The sequence below is a fragment of the Primulina eburnea genome, chromosome 2, assembly GCF_022965805.1.
Source record: "Primulina eburnea isolate SZY01 chromosome 2, ASM2296580v1, whole genome shotgun sequence".
NCBI lineage: Eukaryota > Viridiplantae > Streptophyta > Magnoliopsida > Lamiales > Gesneriaceae > Primulina > Primulina eburnea.
Window position 1 is genome coordinate 47,581,944 of NC_133102.1, and position 20,227 is coordinate 47,602,170.

A 20,227-nucleotide genomic window follows, 5' to 3' on the forward strand; every position below is an offset into this window, starting at 1 on the left:
TGACATTTCTCATGACCCACAACTGATTATTCCAATCTGGATTTCCCATTGTTATATGTATATAAACACACACACACACACACAATAATTTATATCCATGCTCCTTACAGGAAACCACCACTAACAGCAATTATGAATCCATTAATGGCACATTGATCATTATCATCACCATTTAGCATTCTCCAAGCTTCTGTTTTTTCTTGGATTTGCCATTTGAGAGGCGTTTCAATTCTTGGCAAAGTTTAGATTTCTGGGAGTTTCTGAAATGTGGGGGGCATATTTTTTGGGAGTGGATTCTCGAGCTTACCTGGAGTTGAATATCTTTCTAAAGGCATTTTTTTCATTTTCAAGTCCGAGGCAATGTTATGGTGATGGAGTTTTCAAGATCCTGGCTTTGAAGGCTTCTCTTGCGCATACAGTTCCAAGAAAGGTGACATCTTGAAATGTGCACTTTTTGTTGTTGTAGTTATTATTTTCACTTTTTAAAGATACTTTACCTGTATATATTCAAGTGTCGTGAATTATGTATGTTATCATATTTTTCCGTGACAATCATGAGTGAATGATGGTATATATTTTCTTGGATCTTATGAGCATTTTGTTCTAGTTATTTTCAGTACTCAAACCTTCAGTTTTGTTATATTCACAAGAAACTCGCGAACTTTTAAGTTTTTTAGGATGTACTTAGCAAATTAAAATTGGTTTTTCGTTCTCTGTTGTTTAAAGGAGTCATGGATTGTGAAAGGAATGGGAGATCATTCAGATCTCACAATATTCAAATATGCAAATTTTGTACATCATCTGTCAATTTTTCGTGTTTCTGGTGCTAACTCTACTTGTATTTTCGACATCCTACAGGATGACTTCTGGTCTTAATGCCGGACTCTCCAAGAACTCTAGCCTTTTCGGTCTCAAGGTGTGGCAAATTATCGGAATTATAGTCGGTGTATTTATTGTGGTTATCCTCCTAGTGTTGACACTTTATCTTACCAAAAGAAAGAAATCAAGAAGAGCTCAAGACAACCTCCCTCTAAGCCAAATACCTACCGTTTCGAAAGAAATTAAAGAAGTGCAAGTAGAACAAGTGTCGGCTGATGAATTTGTTCCACGTGATGGGATTCTTCTCACCATTAATAACAAGTCAACCGATAAAGAATCTGAATCGGTTTTCGTCCACTTAGGGATGCCAAAAGTGAAAAATGTAGATAACAGCAGTCAATCTGATTCATTCCATAACATGGATAGAGATTATCGTGGATCCGAGTCGGGAGAAGAAGGGAATTCGGGGACATTCAAACCTTCTTCATCAAATCCAATTACTGCTCCTTCACCTTTAAGTGGTCTCCCTGAGTTTTCTCATTTGGGTTGGGGGCATTGGTTTACTTTACGAGATCTGGAACTTGCAACAAACAAATTTTCAAAGGAAAACGTTATTGGAGAGGGTGGATATGGAGTAGTATACAGAGGACAGCTGATAAACGGCATTCCGGTGGCTGTCAAAAAGCTCCTGAATAATCTGTGAGTTAAAATTGACTCTATTCTAAATTAAGATATATTTTAGTGGCAGTTTTGCAGAACAATTTCCAGTCCGGTTTTCTTGTGTGGCTGTCTATCTCGTGCAGTGATCTAAACATGGCGTTTGAGTACAGAAAGTGTGAACGTTAATATGTTTATGTTTTTCATGCGCAGAGGTCAAGCAGAAAGAGAATTTAGAGTAGAGGTTGAGGCTATTGGTAATGTGCGTCACAAAAACTTGGTTCGACTTCTAGGATTCTGTATCGAAGGAACTCATAGGTATCACTCAGTGGTATATAATCTTGTTAAGTTTGTGTGGGTGTAATTTGGATTACATAGCCGACAGAATAGTTCCTTCCTACTTTGAATTTGTAAACTTAATCTTATCTTCAAGAATGCTAGTTTACGAGTATGTAAACAACAGCAATTTAGAGCAATGGCTTCATGGAGCTGTGTCACCATGGATTTCTTACTTGGGAGGCGAGGATGAAGATTCTCCTCGGCACAGCTAAAGCGTAAGTTGGCCAAGCTATATTACTTTAATTGGATCTTTCAGTCTTTTCCTTTTCAATCAGATATTAAGTCTCATGGCACATGATACATATGCTGCAGTCTTGCATACTCGCATGAAGCAATTGAGCCAAAAGTTGTTCATCGAGATATAAAGTCAAGCAATATACTAATTGATGAAGGCTTTAATGCCAAGGTATCTGATTTTGGTCTGGCTAAACTACTTGGTACTGGAAAAAGTCACATCACAACTCGAGTCATGGGTACCTTTGGGTTAGTTCATTTTCCATTTTCTTGGTGATATCAGCTTAAATACTTATAGATTGTACTTAAAATGGAGATTGATGTAAGAAGCGTCCTCATTCAGCAACTTGTCTATTACCATTCAGATATGTGGCTCCTGAATACGCCAACACTGGACTTCTAAATGAAAAGAGTGATGTTTATAGCTTTGGCGTTGTACTATTAGAAGCGATAACTGGAAGGGATCCGATAGATTATGGACGTCCTGCTCCAGAGGTACTACTTAGAGTTGGAAATAAAAGAGCAGAATATATATTTTCAGATTTTTGTTCTCTAATCATCGAGTTATTAGAATCTTGACAAAACCAAGTATGATCCTCTTAACATGTGAACCAAATGATTCCCCCCTTTACATGTTAACCAATGTTTTTTACTTGACTCCCCTTGGATACTCAAGTATTTACTTTTCAACAACTCTTATTGGTGTAGTCTAGTTTTGTTTTGTCTCACGCATCCGATGTAACTCTGTGCGAAACTGTGGATATTCACAGGTTAATATGGTCGACTGGTTGAAAATGATGGTTGGAAGTGGGCGCTCAGAGGAAGTGGTAGATTCAAAAGTTAACATGAGGCCACCAACTCGAACCCTCAAAAGGGCACTCTTGACTGCTTTGAGATGTGTAGATCCAGATTCTGACAAGAGACCTAGGATGAGCCAGGTTGTCCGAATGCTCGAATCAGAGGAATATCCTATACCAAGAGAGGTCAGTGTTCCAATTATGCAAAGTGTCTTTTAGTAAAGATTTCATGGGTTTTGATTCTTATACAAATGTTATAGGATCGAAGGCATCGAAGAAGTCGAGAAAGTGGCGTAGCAATTGATTCTCAGCAGGAGAAAAATATGCAGCGATAAAAAGAAGAGACAACCACGCTATTAGGTCGGAGAGCCGAAGTAAATATTGAGGACCACTAAAGATTCACTTGCTTTGGCCTCCATGAATCTTTTGAAAGGATCTCATTTTGTGCCGGAATTCTCGCAATCATGATATGGTCAAGAAATAGCTGTCTAGAAGAAGGAAAAACAGTGTATGGCCATGTATAGGTGAGAGGAGATTCTATCATATCATATTTCACTTTTTCTTTCTTTTTTTTTAAAAAAAAATCTTTTGTCTGTATTGTTGTTCCATTTCTCCCAGTATTCTTGTTCTCGAAGGGGGTGACTGATGCCATACTAGTAAGTTTTTAGCTATTCATCCTTGTTGGAAGAAATGAGTTTTGCATCTTAGCAGTCAAAGTAAAAGGGATTTATGTTATTATATTGAAACATGCAATGGTTTGGTTATCGGAGTTTTTGGACACAATAATGTTGATAATGTGTTCAAAATCATAAGAGACGAGTTATGTGAGTTTTTGAATTGAATCATATAACTTATTCGGCAGCCTGGTTCCATAATATACAAGAAAGTTAGTTGTAGATCCTTCAATGTTACACCAACAAAAAATGAACAAATAATACTTTACAACCATAATATGACCTTGAATTTATTCTGACTTGTTGGCGCAATCAAGATTGTGATCCTCGTAAGACATTGTGACATGCAATAAGTCACATCTTATTTTTCACGTTGTCCACTACATAGCCTCACGTCAAAACAAAAAAAAAAAAAAAAAAAAAACAAATTAGAGTAGGATCGGATCAACTCACAATCGAGTGACTCTAACTGATTACTTTCACGTTTCAACGATAATTCAAGCTTCACCCCGTATTCTTTGACTTGTGAGATCGAATTCTTGATTTCTTTCTCTGAAAAACTCTCATTTGGCAGAATGGGAAAAACATCTATTATATACATAGTCACAAACGGACCGAATAAGGCAAGTAAATATACAACGGTAAAAGAATATTCACATATTTGCTCTGGCTCAATTGAAGCAGGGTGCAAAGGAAAGTATTCAAGATGACTGCAGTTTCTGCTTAACACGATCTGATAGCTTCCCATTTTGTTCCTCATATTCCTCTTTCAACTCTGCCAAGCTCTTTGACACCTAAATATCATTCGATTGTGAATGTAAACAAAGTAATAGATTCGACAGTTGCAGATGACCAATCAACACAGAAGAACAAAATAAATTGTTTCGAGCACATGTGTGTGTGCGCAGTTTTGGGTTATTGTGTGTAAGCGTATGAGGCAATAACCATGGTCGAATAACGCTCACAACAACCTCACTGGGTGACTTCATTTACCCATCAATATTGGGCTCATGCACCTTGATCTAACCTATCATGCAAACTTGGTCGTGTTACTGACACCGACGCAGTCATACGTTTTTAATATCATCAAGTTCTTAGCAAAATCACCAATGTTAAATCATAAATTTAACACGAGGGCTCAAACTCCTACAAACTAACCTATCAAGTGCAAAGCATTTCGAGCTCATTAAGTCTGCTCAAAATTTTTATGAACTCGTTGTGGGACGTATAACACGACAAATTCTTTTCACTTTTGCAAAGGAGAAAACGAACCTTAATTGAGAAGGCCATCGGAAGTAACATATCAGGATTCATGGCATCCTCGGGAAAGTTGCGTAATGCATGTATCAGTTTTTCAAAAGGCAACTTCACCTGTTGGAACAAGAAAATTCTTTGAGAGCCACCAAAAAGCATCGGAACTAGAAGAATTCAAAATGATGGCAGAGTGATGTCACCAAATCAGTCGTGGCAGTATTTCAGCAGAGCCATACCAACTTTAAAGACAATGACTACACCCTGACACGAGGGAAAAGAACAAATTTAGAATGTGTCAAGGATGAAAATAAAAATTGACAGCACATGGCTAACAACTAACCTCAGAGAGAAAGACATCCCAAATCCTAAGAGCCAGATGGAATGGAAATGAGTATGAAAAAAGAGTTATGAACCACTGGCTTGCATACATACTCGGATTTATCATTTCTTGAGCAAAATGCTCTCCCAACTTTGGTAAGTGTTCTTTCACCAAATTGTCTAACTGAAATAGATATTGCTGTACAAGAGGCAACCCCACCTGAACATTTCAAGATCTTCCTTATAGTTTTGAGTTTGATAAAATGCAAAAGCAATGAAGCATAGATGCAATAGTATTCACAACTGTCATATGAACGTATAAAACCGTGCCAAGATAGTCACACGAGATTTGTAAGAAATTCAACAAAAATCAAGTATCATATACAAAAGCTGTCAAATCGTGAAATAATGCATCAATGGTAAACCTTGGACTTTCTACTCCCAATATAAAATGTTACTAGCACCTAAAGTGTGACATTAGTCGAGATTAAAAATACGTTGACAGGTCAACAGAAAGATAGACAGCTAGTGGCCTTATTTTGCTAATATTTCCAGTTACATGGCATTACTAAATTCAACTGAGAGTTATCAGGTGATACTTTAAGTAAAACCATGGTGGGAAAAGCGTCACTAGACATACATACTTTCACACAAGGTACTCCAAGACTGCTGACAGGAATAAGGTTGCAATTTTCTTTGTGAACAGTAAATTATTGAAAAGGTTTTTACAATTCATCCGGTGGTATTTTATCACCAAATGCTCAAGTACAATATACAAGACTGGAAACTATATGTGCTAGGCACAAATCATATAAATGTTTGTTGCCATGATGGTCTCCCATATATATGAAGTGGTTTAAAGCAAAACTAGTCTCACAAAAGAATGTCTAAAGTTAGTACAGGATTCAAAGTGATAAGTTTGAATGCCACTCTATATGGATTTACATGATCTCATCATCATATTTAACGTAGAACGTTTCGCACGTCATCAAGTGGCAATAATGATGAAACTAATCACACTCTAAATCAAATTGTAGAAAATCATCGATTAAAACTGCACCAAGTACAATCCTTCCATCGGAGCATGAACAGCTCCTTTCAAGAGAGCAACCAGCAACCAAAATGCATCTTCTTCACTCATATAAAGGAGAAATAAACCTGCCACAAATCCCATGCCCTGAAACCAACAGAATTTTAATATGAATAGGTGGTAGAAAACTAGGAAATTGGCAAATAAATAACGATTTATAGATTTAATAAACCTGAACATATCCAACATCTCTGTCATACACAGAATACGCCTTCAGAACATTATAAAGAGATCTTTGACCTGGACCATGTCTTTGCTGGAAAAAAACATGTGAAGGGAATGTACGAGAAATATCTCGAATAATATCCAGCTCTGAAGCAGATGTCTCATAGATGACCAGTTGCTGCAGAGAAACATAAGAACTACCATGAGAGAACAAATAAAAAAATGTGGTAACACGTTTTTTAAGTTGAATCAACACCTACAGAGAAATTCATTCCTACACATGACCTTTCAAAATTACAGCTAATTAGTTATACCGAGTAAAAGGAGAAACAACACAAAAAATTTCAAATCCAACAATTCCAGAATCATCTGAATTGATCTTGCCCAAGATTGTCACCATAAATGAAAGCCACAAGACATATTGATCCTCAGAGATAGATAAATGGGTTTCAAGATCAAAGCTCTAGTAATTTAATTAGGACAGCTACTAACTCAATTTCTTCAGACTGATCAACAGGTTAAGCATAAAAGATTTATCAGCAACTGAAATATTATCTTGTTATGCTAAATAGAGCCTACATGCACCCTGGACTCACGAGGCAACTGAGAATTTTAACATAAATATAATTATAAAAAAAACTGGATACAAGATGATGATAATTAGTAGGTACATAGACAATACTTGTAAGGAGAACCAAAACTTCACATGCATATATATTTCCCCTCAAGTCATGGTTAAAGCTCCACCCAAAGAATAATAACTCAAATACCAAAAGTTGAGAAGTACATGAGATGCAACAATTGAACAAAAAGGTGTCATATTCTCAAACTAATGAGATTTCAGAGTAGAGTAAACCAACTCAAACAAGTACAAAAAAGGTTCTTAACAGACAAAACTACAACAATTAAACAAATTACTTTATTTTGAGATGAAATCAAAACGGTTTCTAAAATCAGTTCCATGTGATTAAATTTCTGAAGGCACAACAACACAAAATGTTTCAATACATGTGCACCAGGGTGGGGGTGGATTCCCATGCATATTTGATATTCAAAAAAATGGTTACCTCATAGACTCCTGGATTCAAGAGCAAGAGGTCACGACTGCCAGAGATTAACTGCCAGACAAGTCCTCTTAGACAATCGGGAATACCTTTCCTTATTCTCCTTTTCACAACTTGAGGTTTTCTCCTAACATAATGCTTCCAATCACTTCCTCCAGCCCCAATCATTTTTCTCCATTTTCTAATTCTTCTTTCATCCCTGAGAATCCCATTATGATGTGATAACATTATATGGAAAGCATACCCCTCGTGTTAACAAGAAAAAATATTTTGGAACAAAAACCTCAACAAATTACTTCTGAAATGATCATACAGACATGCCTGTGATCTAAAGCAAGGGTACAAAAATGTTAAGACATAGAAGAGACTTCTTTTAAATATTGTGCAGTTCAAGACTATATATTAAGTCATGACAGAATTTATTTCGGTTTACTTGTGTTGGTCCCACGTGCGGAATTTGAGATAATAAAAGCCGAAAATAAAGAATAAACTGGACACCGAGATTTACGTGGAAAACCCCTAAAAATAATTAGGGTAAAAACCACGGGCAAGATGAAAAGAATTTCCACTATAATATTTTACTGGTGTACAACTCACTCACTGTGTTTCCAAAGAGAACACACACTCTCTTAATACAGGAGAACAAAACACCTAACAAATATTCTCACAAATATTATAGAACTAAGCACTCAAATGCTTATAAGATGAGAGAAAACTCGAAGAAGGGATGATTTCAGAATGAAGGGAGGAGCTCTATTTATAGAGCCCCTTGACCGTGTGAAGACGCGTATAAAACGCGTCTTCCATCTTTCCACGAAACCTTTGAGCAGCCCACGTTTCTTTTTTCTTTGATTCAGCTGCCCACTCCCGACATGCATTTAATGCATTCATAATTGCCTACATTTCTCCCACTTGGAGATTTGATTGAGAATCAAACACATCTCCACACATCCTTTCAATCTTGCCATTACCTACTGCTTACGTTTCCGCTAGACCACTGGAAAATCTACACCACTCAAACTTATCAGTGTTCACTGATTTTATGAGAAAATCAGCTATGTTTTCTTTCGTATGAATCTTCTGCATATCCACACTTCCTTCTTCTACTACTTCCCGCACAAAGTGAAATTGGACTCCAATGTGTTTAGTTCTGGAATGAAAGGCTGGATTCCTTGCGATGTGCAAGGCACTCGAACTGTCACAAAACAAAGGAACATTCTCTTGTTTGTGCCCGATCTCCTCCAATAACCTAATGCAGCATTCGAGGTACCCTTAATGTATCTAAGGATCCTCTTAACAGTGCTCCAATGCTCTCTTCCAGGATTCGCCATATACCGACTAACTGCTCCCACTGCTTGAGCAATGTCCGGTCTTGTACAGATCATAGCGAACATCAAACTTCCCACTGCTGATGCATACGGTACTCGAGACATCTCCATCCTCTCTGCTTCACTGCTAGGACACATCTCGGAGGATAACTTGAAGTTAACAGGAAGAGGGGTAGAAATTGGCTTACTATCTTGCATGTTGAAGCGTTGCAAGACTTTCTTCAAATAATTTTTCTGGGAAAGCCAAATCTTTCTGTTACTTCTGTCTCGGTTAACTTGCATCCCTAGAATCTTGTTTGCTGGTCCCAAGTCCTTGATATCAAATTCCTAGCCAACTGTGCCTTCAATCCTTGGACCTGATCTTTGTTGGGGCCTGCTACCAACATGTCGTCCACATACAACAGCAAAATGATATAATCATCACCAGACCTCTTGAAATACGTACAAGGGTCTGCACTCAATCTGTTGTATCTAAAGCTCATGATATAGGAATCAAATCTCTTGTACCAACACCTCGGCGTCTGTTTAAGACCGTATAGAGATTTGTTCAACTTGCAAACCAAGTTCTCTTTGCCTTTTTCCGCAAAACCTTCTGGCTGGAGCATATAGATTTCTTCTTCAAGATCTCCATGAAGAAACGCCTTTTTCACATCTAGTTGTTCTAGATGTAGGTCAAACACCGCACACAATGCCAACACCACTCTGACTGTTGTAAGGCGAACCACTGGAGAAAATATCTAATTGAAGTCAATACCTTCTTTCTGAGCATACCCTTTTACCACCAACCTAGCACGATACCGCTCCACTTGGTTATTGCCATCACGCTTGATCTTATAGACCCATCTGTTTCCAATGGCTTTCCTCCCTCGTGGTAGTGTAACAAGATCGCAAGTTTTATTCCTGTCTAATGCCTCCAACTCTTCTTTCATTGCTATCATCCACAAAGATACATTTGAACTTTGAGTAGCCTCGTGGAAACTCGATGGCTCACCATCCTCTGATAATAGACAATATGCAATGTTGCTTTCAGTGACATAATCTGAAAGCCAACCTGGTGGTCTTCTGTCTCGAGTTGACTGCCTCACATTGGAAACTTCAGACTCAACATGTTCTTGTTCTTCGTGCTCTGGTACTGCTTCACAAGAAACTTGACCTTCTTCTGTCTTATTCTCCACCTGAAATGTAGTAGTTTCTGAATTCTGTGTGCCTTTGTCTCCCTTTACTTTATCTTCCTCGAAGATAACATCCCTGCTGATGACAAGCTTGTGAACAGTAGGATCCCACAAGCGAAACCCCTTTACTCCATCAGCATAACCCAAGAAGATACATTTTCTGGATTTCGAATCCAACTTCGATCTTTCTTGCTCATTGTACAGAGCGTACACCGGACTTCCAAATATATGCAAATGAGAATAATCTGTCGGCTTCCCGGTCCACATCTCCATCGGAGTCTTCAGATCAATCGTCACTGAAGGAGAACGATTGATAATATAACAAGCGGTTTTGACTGCTTCTGCCCAAAATGACTTTTCTAGACCCGCAGTCCTCAACATAGCTCTTGTTCTGTCCAACAAGGTCTTGTTCATCCGCTCTGTCACTCCATTCTGTTGAGGTGTGTAAGCCGTCGTGAACTGTCTCTTGATGCCCTCATGTTGACAATATGCATCAAACTCGTCATTGGTATATTCTCCTCCATTGTCAGTCCTCAGACACTTGATTTTCTTTTCTGAATCAAGTTCAACCCGCGCTTTGAAATCTTTGAAGACCTGAAAAACATCTGATTTCTTCTTGATTGGATACACCCAACATCTCCTAGAGAAATCATCAATGAACGAGACAAAGTATCTCGCTCCTCCTAGGGATACAACCGGTGCTTGCCAAACATCCGAATGAATCAGCTCCAATATGCTTTTGCTCCTGGCAGTAGAAGTGCCAAACTTTAATCTGTGTTGTTTACTGGTAACACAATGCTCACAAAAGGGTAGTGACACTTTTGTAAGTCCCGGCAGCAGCTTTCGTTCTGAGAGAATTTTCAAACCCCGTTCTGACATATGCCCGAGCTTTCTATGCCATAACACTGTTAATTCTTCTCCTGAACCAATTGATGCAACAGCTAGTTCTGCCTCTTTGTGTGTTTCTCCCAAAAGTCATACAGATTTGCAGCAATTTTTTCCGCCTTCATTACCACAAGCGCGCCTTTCACAATTTTCATGATCCCGTTCTCGATCCGAGTTTTGCACCCGATGTCATCCAATTGCCCCAAGGACAAAAGATTTTTCGTCAGTCCTTTAACATGTCGTACCTCCTGTATGGTGCGAATGGTGCCATCAAACATTTTAATTTTGATAGTACCGACCCCAGCGATTTCCAAGTCATGATCATTTCCCATGAATACAGATCCTCCTGAGATTGGTTCATAATGATCAAACCATTCTCTCTGAGACGTCATGTGCCACGTCGCTCCTGAATCCATAATCCACGTGTCACATAATTTGTGCCTGCCTTCCGCAACAGTTGCCGCTTCGCTGAATAATATTTCACCACCACCTGAAGTACTGGCCACATTTCCTTGAGAACTCTTCTCGATACTCGTACACTCTTTCTTGAAATGCCCTTTACCGCCACATTTGAAGCAGTAAATATTTTTCTTCTTACTTCTGGACTTTGATCTACCTCGTCTTTGGCTCCCACTGGAGTCACGGTCCATAAATCTTCCTCTTATCATCGGTAACGCCTCTGCCTGCTTTGATGTTACCAACCTGTCTTCCTTATTCTTGCGCCGGCTTTCTTCTCCGAGAACCGCAGTTAAGACATCGTCGAATCTTAGAAAGCCCATAAGAATATTGTTGGTAATGTTGATGATAAGTTGATCGTATGAATCTGGTAGACTTTGAAGTAGAAGCTCCGCACGTTCATTTTCCCCTATTTTATGCCCCATGGAAGTGAGTTGGGCAAATAGAGTATTTAGTGTATTTATATGGTCGGTCATCGATGAGGATTCCGCCATCCGAAGAGTATAAAGCCTTCTCTTTAGGAAAATCATATTGTGTAGCGACTTGACCTCGTACATCTTTGTTAGAGTATCCCAGATAACTTTGGCTGTTTTTATCTCATAGATACTTGACAAAACTTCGTCTGCTATAGCCAAGTGTAAATTTGCAACAGCGTTATCATTCATCTCATTCCACTTTCCATCATCTGTAATCTCCACCGGTTTATCTCCAATAGCCGCCAAGCAATTTTCTTTTCTTAAAACTGCTTGTATCTTTATTTTCCACAGCATAAAATTGCTTCCATTGAACTTTGCTATCTCGTACCTTCCCGCCATTATGTCTACAATAATTTTAGTAGACCGGACAAAATAATCCCGCCTTATAAAAAATCTCAAAAAATCTTTTCTGATGTGGAAGATCAGTCTAGGCTGCAACCACAGAGCATACTCAGAATTTTAAGAAATTTTAAACCAAGGCTCTGATACCACTTGTTGGTCCCACGTGCGGAATTTGAGATAATAAAAGCCGAAAATAAAGAATAAACTGGACACCGAGATTTACGTGGAAAACCCCTAAAAATAATTAGGGTAAAAACCACGGGCAAGATGAAAAGAATTTCCACTATAATATTTTACTGGTGTACAACTCACTCACTGTGTTTCCAAAGAGAACACACACTCTCTTAATACAGGAGAACAAAACACCTCACAAATATTATAGAACTAAGCACTCAAATGCTTATAAGATGAGAGAAAACTCGAAGAAGGGATGATTTCAGAATGAAGGGAGGAGCTCTATTTATAGAGCCCCTTGACCGTGTGAAGACGCGTATAAAACGCGTCTTCCATCTTTCCACGAAACCTTTGAGCAGCCCACGTTTCTTTTTTCTTTGATTCAGCTGCCCACTCCCGACATGCATTTAATGCATTCATAATTGCCTACAACTTGTTTTTCAGTGTTTCCAGATAATGGAGGTATTCCTGAATTGCTTGGCATCCTGTAATTCACATAATTTTCCGGTTTCATACTTGAATATATTTTAGGTGAGCTTTTGCAAACTTTAAGTGGGCCAAAAATGTTTTGAGTGTTAGATATATATAGTTATTAATTTAGAGCTCGAGTATGAGAACCTTCAATGTAAACATACAACACAATATCACACAATAAAGCGTTGTTTAAATTTTGATCTCAATTTCGTTGCAAGCAACTATCTCTATGAAACTCAAATAACCAAAGCCTAATCTCACATTTATCAGGGTACAAGGCAAAGTCTAAGCAGAACCCTCAACCTAAATCACTCAAATTCATCAAAAACAAATTCCTTGTTTGCTGGTTTTTTTCAGTTCAGCCTCTGAAATAGAAAGCAAGGGTTAAAAGTTCTCTTTTCTGCTGCCATAGTTAAACTTACATTGGATATTAAGAAGGAATCTCTGTGGTTGTGCTTTTCAGACAAGGGTAATAAGTCACCTAGAAAATACGAACTAGATTATATCCTCGTAAGGGAGAGGAAGCATAGCACTTCAGAAATTGACTTTGGGATAATTTATTTCAAAAAAATATGTTGGGTGTTTGTATTCAATATACTTCATCAGGAATTACAGTTAAATACATAAAAAGTAATCTATGATGAATCACATGTCTAAAACTGATTTGATCATGCCAAAACTAAACATCTATCAGTTCAAACACTAGCATGATTGTGACTCCAAAAACATTCAAAATAGTGTTTGGTATCCAACCAATCATGATTTGTACCTTTTCCATCACTCTGCTACATCTCCATAAACTGATCTAAAATTTAGAGGAAAGTTTTATCATGTAAAATAAGGAAGATGAAATACTCTATCCTTTAGCAGAAACAGCAAACATAAATTTGTGGTGAGAATTGAAGAGCTAAAATTGAATCTTCTGTACAGATGTGGAAAAACACCAGCAGCCAATAAATCATGGTATTAGTCATCAAAATCCTGAGAGCAATCAAATGCAGGATAACATGTATCATGGCACTAAAAGCGTAAAAGCTAAAGCAACATGAATATATTATATTAAAGTAAGAAAATCAATACGCTAAATTACTAACTTCCTAAAAAAATGTACACCTCTCATGCTCAAAAGCTGATCTGCTTCTCGTTAAACCATCGGGGGAGTTACATTCCTGTTTCAAAAATCCAAACCTGTCAACTTTAGGAAGCAGCACGGGTCCTGCGAGGCAGTCATCCACTATATTCTTGTCCATCCTAAAACCTCTAAATTACAGCCCCTAGAACTCTATGAAGAAAGTAAATTACTTTTCGCCTTATTGCCGTGCAATCTCCAATTTCAACATTACCTACGATACAAAATCCAGAATTTACCCAAAAATTAAAAAGTTACATAATTGCATCAATTCAAACAGCTGAAATTGTCCGTCCTAATTGTGCAATCATTCAAATCGATTTATAATGCATGTAAACTCTGGGAATTACGCCGAATAATCATAAGTAAAAAATATCAAAACATATCAACGAGTCAGGGTATCCAAAAAAGAAAAAAGCTTTATACCACATTGAAACAAAGACGGAACAAAAATCTCACAGGGCAATGCAAAGATTGACAAAATGACTATAGAAAATAAATCAGCACTGTCCAGACGACACAAGAAAAAATAGATTTCTTCCGATGATCATTCTTTCTTATTTTTTCACGCCTTTTTTATACAGAAAGTTCAGGGGATGAATGAAAGAATGAAGCGCGTTGGAAACTCCAGCAAATGACATTAATATATTATGATATTGTAAATCAAATTTTTAAATAAACTGGCTACTTAATTTTACATTAGATTGACAGGCCCCGAAACCTTGAAAAAGATTTGATTTTTATGCGGATTCGAGCCGAAAGCTAACATCTTCCAACATTTTTCCCGAATTATTTGTTCACATGTTTTAATAATTAATATAACATAGTCATATTTTGAGTAAATATAATTCATTTTCGAATAATAGTTGAATTGGCTTGCACTCCGCCTTAATATGAGCGAAAACCGTGATTCATGGATTACTTTATTATGCGGGTCGTGTGTGTGAGCATCAGGCAAGTGTTGATACAGAGATACTCTGAATCTCGATAACAAGTGTTTTTCAAATGGATTGGATCCAATTCGTTTTCAAACTAAAAGTCTGTCCAAATTAGTCATGCCCATCCGGTCGGGTCAGCCGTCTCATTCCACCAAATAGACAACCCACCAAATGGTGCGTTGTGGTTGGTTGCTGGCCAACTCAACTCGACTCGACTCGCCTAATGTAACTAAAAAAATAACAAAACATTTCAGGTCGGCCGTCCCGTCCAACCAAATAGGTGGTTTGGATTAACTCACCCCACCAAAAGGTGGGTTGATATGAGTTGTGGATTGGTCCATCACTCAACACATTTTTATAGGTCTGCTCTAAAGTCCATAAGAGGGTAGGTACGTAAACGAATCAAACTGTTTGTGAGCTATTCGAAGCTCGATTCGATAAAAGTCGTTTGAGTTCGTTTAATGAGGCTCGTTAAGATAAACAAACCAATCTCAAGCTTTACAGTATTCGACTCGTTAGCTTGTGAACATGTTCGTTGGTACATTAATTAGTAATCTTTTATATGAAAAAATAATAGTTTTGATATTTGATTTATTGATTTTGAATATTATTTATGAAATATATAGAAAAACCTATTAAATTTATTTATTATAATAAATTTACAAATTTTAATAAGAATACTATATTTTTCTTTAAATATATAATTTACTTTTTAATTAATTTAATGAAAATTTAAATGTATAATTCATATTTATTAAGCTTGTTTAGGCTCGATAAAGGCTTGAATAAACTCGTGAACCATGCATATATTCATTAAATAAAACTCGAGCTCAGCTCGATTATAAACAAACCAAGCTCAAACATTCAAGAGTTCGACTCGACTCGATTACATCCCTATAAGAGAGGAATGGAATAAAAATAGTGGTATGGGATTCATTCTAGATGTGGAGCAAATAATCATAACAATTCGTTGATCAACTAAATACTATCATTATTCAGACATGACAACAAATAGATAGCTTAAATGGTATGTTATATTTATATCCTAGTTTTCATACGCTTTTATCAGAATCTCCAAACCAAACGACTACTGACCACGGGCGAAACAAAAAACTTGTAAAGCAAAATACAACAATACAACAATACTTTTGGTGCAGCAGACAACAGTAGACATTTTTCAGCACTTGTAACAAACAGATCAAAGATTCAGTTTTGACTCTTGTCCCATTTGAGGGGCTTAACAACTTCCCAAGTAAAGTCCGGTTCATCTCTTCCAAAGTGGCCATATGCTGCTGTTTTCAAGAACCTTCCGCCACTGCCTCTCTTCAAATCCAAGTTGATGGAGATCATGCCAGGCCTGAAATCAAAGTTTTCTTTCACAATCTGCAAGATTTCCTTATCCGGGATCTTACCCGTACCGTAACTGTCCACAAAAACAGACAATGGCTCAGGCACACCAATGGCGTATGAGACCTGTACGATGCATCTACGTGCCAGGCCATTGGCCACGATACTTTTGGCAGCCTGTCGAACTATATATGCACCACTTCGGTCGACCTTGGTTGGATCCTTTCCAGAGAAGGCACCTCCACCGTGTGCTCCCCAGCCACCATAGGTGTCAATAATGATTTTACGACCAGTGAGACCAGCATCTCCATGAGGCCCACCAATGACGAACCGACCTGAAGGGTTGAGGTGGAAAATTGTCTTCTCGTCTAGGTACTTCTCGGGAATGACAGGCTTGATAACATGCTCCTTGAGATCCTTGGCGATCTCATCGTTTGTGACAGTCTCATCGTGTTGAGTTGAGATGAGAACTGTGTGTACCCTAATCGGAACCATGGCACCATCTTCATTGTAGTATTCAACAGTTACTTGAGTCTTGCCATCAGGCCGCAACCACGGACAAGTGCCATCTTTTCGAACTTCCGTGAGTCGAGCACCTAATTTTGTAGCAAGCACATGGCTGAGAGGCATGTACTCAGGGGTTTCATCAGTTGCATAGCCAAACATATGTCCCTGGTCACCGGCACCAATCTCTTCAGGGCATTTAGTCAGGTGTCCATGGACACCTTGAGCAATATCTGGGCTTTGTTGCTCGATATTGACTAGGACCTTGCACTTGTCAGCATCGAGACCAACATCATCAGATGTGAATCCGATGTTGCGGCACGTGGTACGAACGATCTTCTCGTAGTCTATATTGCCCTTTGTCGTGATCTCACCAAAGACCATCACCATGTTTGTCTTGGTACAGGTTTCACAAGCAACTTTGCTGTCCGGATCTTGTTCTAGGCAGGCATCCAATACTGCATCAGATATCTGATCGCAGAGCTTGTCGGGGTGGCCCTCATTCACGGATTCGGATGTAAATAGGAAGGTGTCCATTTCCCCGACCTTCAATGATAAAACACATAAATGGTACAGTTCTTCCATTAATAAGATACAAACGCAAATAAGACCAAAAAACGTCACTATGGACCAAAAATCCAAAGAACTCTATATTACAATCAACACGTTCAAGAATAAAAGGAATCCCTTAAACAAAGGGACACTTTTTATCCTTGTTTGCATCGAATATAAGAACCTTCTTTAACAAGTTTTTAAGCAGAAAGAATACAAGAATATTTTCTTTTCGCCAAGTGAAGCATAATGAAGAATCCAAATTCCGAATGACAGGAAGAATACAGTGATTAAGAAACAAGAATCTCCTCATAGTGAATGGTAATTCTTCACGAAAACCATTAAACAGAGCACACCAAGAATATATCTGAATTGAAAAAACAAAATCTTCAACATAGTGATCAAACTAAAATGAAAAAAGATCATGCCAACTAAATACATGAGGAAATTCACCTAGAACATGCAGCAACCAAAGCTGCTATATTTGAGAAGCAAAAACCAGTTCAGATCTTTAGTATTTCTCACTTTACGACAAAATCTTAACCCCAAATCTTGAGAAACGAAAAGACATTATCCAGATCCAAAAGATCGTGAACGGATCCCAAGTTTTGTAGCAGATCTGGGTTAAGAAAATCCAAAAATACACTCAGAACACACACATTAACTTATTTACTAACTCGCCCATTTCACCCGCTGCAAGTAAAACAGTCAAAACGAAGTCTAAGACTGTCATGTAACAAGGTCAATTCTCGGCGATACAATCGAAAAAGTAAACTGTTCGCAGCTTAAAACCTCCCAAAACAGACTCAGACAAACAATTTAATCAGTCGAGAAACAAGTTCAGTAACACAAAGAAGGAAAAAAAAACTCATGAACAAAAACCAATAGCAAATGCTAAAACCAAAGATTTTCTAAACTTCAGAACAGCAGCATTACATCCCACCAACACACACCCATGAACAAAAACTTTGATAAATGTAAAAAAAAAACCCAGACGCCGAAGCCCAAGATTTGCTAAAATCGAATACCTTCGCAAATGAGAGCTGCTGCCGACAAAAGGTTTGTAAATCCTTCCGCTATAGGGTGCTGCTACACCAATGCTTGCGAGTCTTGAAGATGCAAGCAAGTGGGTTATTTACAGATGGATGAGATGGCGCGAGTGCGCGGTTGGTGGTGGGCTAGATTAAGGAGTGTGGTTGTAACACGGAGATTCTGGACCGTCCGATATGTGATCCAACGCTAGAGAGTGATCGTAGTTGTTGAGAGAGTGACAAGGGTTAGTTTGGTGGAAGGTTTTGACTAAGCAATTACAAATTAAGTGCTTATATTCTATTTTATTTTTATACTTGGCATGAACCATATTGTGGGGACCTGGACGTTAATCATGTTCTAAATCATGCTACCTGTTGTGGGGACCCGGACGTTAATCATGTTATAAATCATAATTATGACTAATTAATCAATTAGTATAAACAGGGTCTAAATTTTTTTCTTAAATTACACAGCGGAAACGTAATGTAATTAAATTCAAATTACATATTAAACATAATATACAATTATTGTATAATCTACAATAATCCGACTAGGTTCAACTACTAGTCAGTGCTGAATCCTAAGTTGCTTCAAAGCCTGGATCTCCACGCTATCTAGTCCAGCCTCGTACTCTTCTTGACCCTGATCCTAGCCCACCTGTTGCCATGCACACATACAAACAAGACAACAGCCGGATAACTCCGGTGAGATATAAATATCCCAGTATAAATCATGTATACATGCAATCATATAAACAATATAAAAGCATATAATATCAAATCCTATCTCATATCAAAATCATGATATGAATCAATAATAGGAATAAATCATATTCTAAACGTGTACCCTAATCCGGAATATAAATCAATATCAAGAATAAATCCTATTCTAAACATGTACCACTATCAGGAACATAAATAGACATGTACCATATTCAGGAACATAAATCAGTATTAATCAATACAATAAGATATAACTGTCACTCAGTCCAGTGACTCTACATTTTAGACTAGACTCAATCCTAGCCTAGGGATCCCAGTTTCCAAATGTGGTGTTCCTGTTGGAGTAGGTGCCCGTCGAGCCAAGTGTTGGCCGAGTGTTCACAATGAAACTCTATGTATAAGCAATCTTTATTTTAGTAATATTTGAAATTATTATTTTGGCACATCTTTATCTGTATACACATGCTAGTTGCATAGATAAAGCCCTTGAATATACAAATAGTAGAAAGAATATGAGATGCTCATATGATGAGTATCATGAAACTCATATTTGTAATACTGTATATTCTAAACGGTTCCTAGTCGATTCAGCCGCCACTAAGAAGGATATAGGCCGCTCGAGTTAGAGACTAGTATCTGCGATGTGAGTACCATGTTTCATTGGTAGGGGACATTGTGATGTCCGAACATGCAGATAGGTGCTCCTTGTAGAGTGCACTGAACAACCCTCCATAAAAGGACTTTCCAAGTGGTTCTCACTTATCGAGTGGAATAGTCCTAGTTTATGGTTGTACACCATTAGTCCTTATGACCCGGGACAACATTGAGACTCTATGTGCTAGAATTACACTTTGGCTTGTTTACCGACTCTCATGGGGTCATCAGGTGGCAAGGTTGGGTGTTCTGTCGAAACGTATAGGAGTCGATGCATTGTAGTTGTGGGGACCCGGACGCTAATCCATTCCTTAATCGTCTTTAGGAATATTTTATCATTCATAATAAACAGGGTCTAAAAATTTTTCTTTTAAAAGGCAAAGCGGAAACGTAATGTAATTAAAATCAAATTACATGTTAAACATGAACATACAAATCTGATGTCATCTACAATAATCCAACTAGGTTCAACTACATGTCGGTGTTGAATCCTAAGTTGCTTCTGAAGCCCGGATCTCCACGCTATCTAATCCAGCCTCGTTCTCGTCTTGACCCCGCTCCTATCCCACCTGTTGCCATACACACATACAGACAAGACAACAGCCGGATAACTCCGGTGAGAATTACATTC

At 38.0% G+C, this 20,227-nt stretch overlaps 2 protein-coding genes and 1 pseudogene across 4 annotated transcripts; 1 reads left to right on the forward strand and 2 right to left on the reverse strand.

Annotated features, from left to right (window-relative positions):
- On the forward strand, positions 1-3,948 carry LOC140823924 (probable receptor-like protein kinase At5g18500; annotated as a pseudogene).
- Positions 3,949-4,870: 922 nt separating this feature from the next.
- Positions 4,871-14,508, reverse strand: LOC140823926 (uncharacterized). 3 transcript variants are annotated; one of them, XM_073185515.1, is made up of 7 exons: positions 14,307-14,508; positions 13,832-14,061; positions 7,415-7,610; positions 6,355-6,525; positions 6,153-6,269; positions 5,115-5,312; positions 4,871-5,035 (listed from the first exon to the last, which is right to left on the reverse strand). In XM_073185515.1, the coding sequence occupies exons 2-7, from the start codon at positions 13,966-13,968 to the stop codon at positions 4,979-4,981; spliced, it is 876 nt and encodes a 291-aa protein (XP_073041616.1). In that variant the 5' UTR covers positions 13,969-14,061; positions 14,307-14,508; the 3' UTR covers positions 4,871-4,978. The 3 variants fall into 3 exon arrangements, with proteins under 3 accessions (XP_073041616.1, XP_073041615.1, XP_073041617.1); XM_073185514.1 differs by having other exon boundaries at positions 14,274-14,507; XM_073185516.1 differs by lacking the exon at positions 14,307-14,508 and adding an exon at positions 13,141-13,199 and having other exon boundaries at positions 13,832-13,966.
- Positions 14,509-15,739: 1,231 nt separating this feature from the next.
- LOC140823927 (S-adenosylmethionine synthase 1-like) lies at positions 15,740-18,368 on the reverse strand. The gene is made up of 2 exons (XM_073185518.1): positions 18,217-18,368; positions 15,740-17,182 (listed from the first exon to the last, which is right to left on the reverse strand). Exon 2 carries the CDS (start codon positions 17,171-17,173, stop codon positions 15,992-15,994), a length of 1,182 nt encoding a protein of 393 aa, XP_073041619.1. The 5' UTR covers positions 17,174-17,182; positions 18,217-18,368; the 3' UTR covers positions 15,740-15,991.
- Between the last annotated feature and the right edge of the window lie 1,859 nt (positions 18,369-20,227).